Source organism: Wyeomyia smithii, chromosome 3 (genome assembly GCF_029784165.1).
Source record: "Wyeomyia smithii strain HCP4-BCI-WySm-NY-G18 chromosome 3, ASM2978416v1, whole genome shotgun sequence".
Lineage (NCBI taxonomy): Eukaryota > Metazoa > Arthropoda > Insecta > Diptera > Culicidae > Wyeomyia > Wyeomyia smithii.
This window is the reverse complement of record NC_073696.1, coordinates 46,873,910-46,879,308: the sequence shown is the minus strand read 5'-3', so window position 1 is coordinate 46,879,308 and position 5,399 is coordinate 46,873,910. Positions and strand designations below refer to the sequence as shown.

Below are 5,399 nucleotides of genomic sequence, written 5' to 3'. Positions count from 1 at the left end.
CAGAATCGCTGAATAGCCCTCTTAAAGGTCAGCGGAAGCCAAAATAGAAAAACATCCCAAATTAGAATCGCCGTACTTCTAAAAGCCAGAAAAAAAAAAAACAAAATAATAATTTATAAAACAATTAAGCTAAGAATTGCTGAAAAACTCTTTCAAAGACCGAAAAAGGCCAAAGTAAAGAACGAATTCAAATTGAACTCAGAATCGCTGAGAAGGGCTTTTAAAGACCAGAAAAAGTCAAAATAGAAAATGATCCCCAATTAAGCTTAGGATCGCAGGACAACCCTTCTGAAGGAGTCATCCATAAAATAAGGAAAGGACTCGGGGAAGAGAAGGGATATAAAAAATTTATGGTGAATGCAAACGAAGAGTAACAAAAACTACAAAAAAAAAATTCCAACTCTTAAAAAATCTTAAATCGGTTCAAAAGTATCCCGCAAGCACCAACATAGCAAAACAATCTGTAATGAATCGTGCATCAAAATTAGCGGATTTGTGAATTGTCTTGTTTTAGCAATACGTCATTAGTATGATATTGACTTTCTGCTGCTCTGCATAAAATTTATGAAGCATACAGAAATTTACTCACTCCAACAAAGCTGTGGTTTTAACCGATGTTCGCGGGAACAGCTGTCTAATGTTCCACCAAACCTACAGTTGAGAGCAGTATCGCTAGGTTTGCGTTCGGGAAAAAAGGCGGTTTGACTGTGATAACTAAGTTTTATGTGAAACTATACACGAAACAACGAAGCACTAGTATTTTTAAGGTGCGATTTTATTAACGCCTTTGATCAGTGATAATGCAACAGTAAGTATTCTTCCTTATTTTCGTCTCAATAATTAACATGAGCTACATATTTGGCAAAAACACTTTGAACACGAAATTTCACTTGTTGCGATAGCTATCTAATCTAGATAGGTTCGCCTTGCATTCAACAGTTAGTAACAATAATTAGCCTAACAATAAAACTAGCATTTGTTGAGTATTAGCCATCGCCTGTTTGCTAGCGTGGCGCAGGTGGATAAGGTCCTATAACCATTTTCGGCGGGGGTGTCTTTTGTTAAAACATCGAACGAAGCGCATAGCACGAGTCTCCAAAAATATTTAGCGCCTTCGTCGGTTCGCCGGTGGTAGGCTGGCCAGGTAATCCAAAGCTTTCTGAATTTGCGGTGGAATCGGTGGCGGTGTGGGCAAATGATCACCTTGGGGCTGGAAACCGTTTTCGTCGTCGGCCGAATAGTTCAGCGTGATGACCTGACCGTCCGGAGCGGTGTAGGTGATGGAGCCGGACGCAACGATGACATCGCTAGTGTCCGCACTGCTTGCCCGCTTTAGCGTTCCCTGCTCCTGGCCTCGGATTCCGTTGGCGGTTTCGTAACTGAAAATGCAGATAAATAGGTCTTTTGAGGTTGTTGCTACGCAGAGTGCATCGTACAATCAGTGCCATGGCAAACGGCTAAACTAATATGTTTTTATTGAAAGTTTGTTGCATCGACCGAGATTGGATAATTGCCGGGTTAAGCAACCGACACTTTAAATAAAAACAATAGATAATTTATGAGTTTCCTGAGATAATTATCAGCTGTGAGTCGGTAGCCACCGCCCCGTCGCTAGGGGGCTATCGGAACCCAGGGGGGTGTTTTGTTATTCACGCGATGGGGAAGATGAGAAAGAATGCACGCTTGCTTAGCTTGCCACGCGTTTAACTCAGTACAGTTCAGTAGGCTATATGAGAAATTGAGATGCTCGTATGTAATTTGCATGCTAATTTACTTTCGACTGATCCGGCCTTCACGATGGTTACTGTGGGACTGACTGACTGACTAACTAACTGAGCAGCGTTCAGCATGCGATCGACTTTGTCGCCGCGATTTTTCGTACCTGTACTGATAAGAACCATCCGGATCGATATTGCTGTCTTGGGCCACGATTTCTGCTTCAGCTTCTGTTCGCTGTGGTGCTGCGAGGGTGGCTGCCACACATGCTGTCAATAGAAAAAACTTCTGAAATAAAAAAACAGAAAGCAAAATAAAAGCAAGAAATGTATTTCCAAAGGAAGTATAATACGATAAACCTCTAGTAATGTTATGTACTAGTTTTGTTGTGACATATTAAAAAATTACAATAATGGTATGCTGTATTCCGCGACTAGGAGAATGAAAAAAAAAAAATGATCCAGAATAGATCCTTTGAGGTATGATGCACTCTTTTATTCCTTTTTCAAATTCAGAATAAATCTCAAAGAAAGCAGAAGCACGAAGCAGTTTATGCAGATCACTTACTTTATTGTAGTATGGAAATGTAGGGTTACCAAATTGAAAAACTTCAACGTTGCAAAAAATCCCCGGAGCCCTGGAGTGTCCCATTCAAGCTGAGAAATTATATCTAAGTAGTTAAATTTTGAAAAAAATAAAAGCTTTAGTTTAACGTGGGTTAACTTGGAAAAGAAATGTATTTGGCAGTAAATATAATTTATTTAAGTGGTGGTTCATTAAACTGGCAACATCATATTCCACATTTTTTGGCACTTTTTACACAATATTGTGTATATTAAATACCAAAACTGGAAACAAATATATTTTTCTAAATTTGTGTCGCAATTTTCAATCATTTTACATAACATGAATGAATTCTACTATACAGCTGGACCAAGACATTGCAGTTTCACTAAAGTGGCCAACACTAATGAACATTCCTAATCTGAGGTATATCCCCATTGCAGTAACTTTTGTTCTAAACGTAACACACATTCACCACGGCTTCTATCCGAAATTATGCTATGGACAGTTTTTTGAACATCACAATACAATGTTTAAAAAATATTTTATCCGATATCTCAATCAGCACTGACCACTGTTTTTAACCATCACATCACTTTTACTTACAAATTTCATAATGATGATTTTTGACGTCCGTTAAACTTTCAACCGTAGCCCGCTTTTCCTGCTCGTTTCCGGCAAAACTGCTGTGTTCTTCCAAACGCCAGCTGATAGTAAAAGCTAATGAAAGAATAGAACTTTATCTACTGTATTTATAGACACGTTCGAGTTCCCATCCGTGGCCACCGGGTGCCAGTTTTCCTCCTCGTCTGTCCACGGGCTCATCCGACGATGCGATGATAGACAGGCCACGCGACCAGACAGACGTAGACTTTTCATGTCCCCCTCGCCCCTTCTTCCCACTGTTTGCAGTGCAATACTCATCCATCAAGTAATATAATATACAAATGTAATCACTTCGATACGAATTTCCATACATCAGCCGGTGGTGGCCCTATTCGGAATGATTTAGCACTCGCGCTGTTACAGCTGCGGCTTACAGCCACTGGTTTTTTGGACCGCAGACTCACAGCCACGAAAACAGCGTTTACCCTAAAATGATTGCTTGTTTTGTATATTTTTTCTAGAATAGTAAAACACGAATTAGATTGAAAAAAAAAACTATTTTAACAAAGTTCATCAAAAGAAAGAAACAAATCAAACCTACATTCTAAGGCAGTGTCGCAATCCAGTTCATAAAGCGACTCAATAAACAAGTGAAATGTGATGAAAATTTAATTGTCGGTAATTTTTCTGTCCCATCGTGGGATCCATTACACTCTTTGCCCTTTGATGCATCATCCACTTAAAGTGCTAAGTGTGAGTGTTGACGTTTCTGAACTGACCTATCTGTTAATTTGCGCACCGGTCTTCGAATAGTTGCACCGTCCCGGTCAGACACGACATCAGTGCGTTTTACGATTACACCATTACACTGTTGGGTGACATTTTAACCTATCGAGTCGGGAGGCAGAATCATCAAATAAAGCAGTTAAATTTATGGTCATACCCGACAAGGTTTAAAATCATCATTGTGATTAGAGTGTGAACTTTGCTTTACGCTACGAAAGCTTCGATATTGGTTACATTGTAGAATTACAAAAGGGGACCAGATTGCGTGCTATATTTGTGAAATTAAATAACATAACATGCATTGAAGTCTACGAGCACACAGGCGGATTAAGTGTCCAGCTTCTGTTCATCAGTGCTATCAGTTTCACTTTCATTAGAGTCAGTGTCAGTGTAAGGCCTCCGTTCAGTTCAGAACGGGTACACGGCATGACGACGGTACAGGTATTGTAGGTGTAAGTATAACAAAACAGTATTACATGTTTTTAAAATGCCAACCAGTCGTAATGGTAAATGTTCGCAATCTGAGAATCTGCTCTCACAATTATTTCAACTTGCTTCACGAAATGAAAGCGCAACTCGTAATTTCGACACATTCAGGTGATCATAGTTTGTATGTAAACTGTGAGAGTGGCTTCTGAAGGTTCACACGGTCATTTGGGTGACGGTAACCGACTATAAAGAGTTGAGGAGTAAAGAAATTAGCTTGGCAGGCTGGTCGTATTATGGGAGTAAGATAACATATTTACAGTAAAAGTCATAGAGATAGTTTAGAAATCGTTTTTGTAAGGCGAGCTACCTGAACCAAGGGAAAAATTGCAAACAGAAGTTTTTATAAACGATTTTCATAGAGCCAAAATCCAGAATTATTAATTATCAAACTTGCTATGAATTGCAATTTTCAGTTTGCTGGGAAAAAACCCGTTTAAACTCTGAACAAAAATCTGTTGGTAATATTGCTCCAGTTATCCGTGCACAAAAAAATTCACAACTGCCTTTTCGGTTAAGTTTCATCAACCTTAAATAAATTTTAAATCACTGGTTAGGGTGAATCCATGAAATGGATCCTTTTTAGTTTACTTTAGATTTTTCATGTAGTATAATCTTCAAAAACTCATTTAAAGACTCTAAATTTGATATTATACTCGAGCATCTGCATTCGAAAACTCATTTATTTCAACCACCTACCTCAGGAAACAAAATCCGCGCATTGCTCTATACGGCTACAACGGGACTCGTTCAGCAGCCAACCAAAGTTTTTTTTCATTATTAGCGGACCACTTTTTATTTTAATCACTGAACAAAATTACTCACTACACTAAGAATACTTCAATCTTTAAAATGTTCACCTTAAATTTCCAAAAACAAGCTTTAATTAGCAAAAATACTTGAGATGAATTTTTACAAATCCCAAATTTCGACTGTATGTTTTTTCATCTGTTTTCACTGCGTTGAACATAATCAAAAGTTGCCAAATTAGTTTCTGTTAATACGAAAAAAAAAACATACTGAAAATGTTGAATTATTCCGACACGATAATTGACATAAATCGACAGCACTGCAGTGGTTACTTGGGTTACCAATTTTGCACGTAAACAACCAAGCTGGAAATAGATGAGGAAAAAAAAAACCAAGCCGGATACCTAGGTAACCTTCTACGACGGTTTGCGGCTATGTTCATTCATGAAACTGTGAATCATTCATGATTAACAGTGTGATGAATATGGGGG

The 5,399-nt window shown here is 38.5% G+C and overlaps 1 protein-coding gene across 1 annotated transcript; it reads right to left on the bottom strand.

The window, feature by feature from the left end:
* Window positions 1-754: 754 nt before the first annotated feature.
* LOC129731935 (endocuticle structural glycoprotein ABD-4) lies at window positions 755-3,037 on the bottom strand. Its single transcript, XM_055692329.1, has 3 exons — window positions 2,887-3,037; window positions 1,883-2,004; window positions 755-1,379 (listed from the first exon to the last, which is right to left on the bottom strand). Exons 1-3 carry the CDS (start codon window positions 2,893-2,895, stop codon window positions 1,106-1,108), a joined length of 405 nt encoding a protein of 134 aa, XP_055548304.1. The 5' UTR covers window positions 2,896-3,037; the 3' UTR covers window positions 755-1,105.
* Between the last annotated feature and the right edge of the window lie 2,362 nt (window positions 3,038-5,399).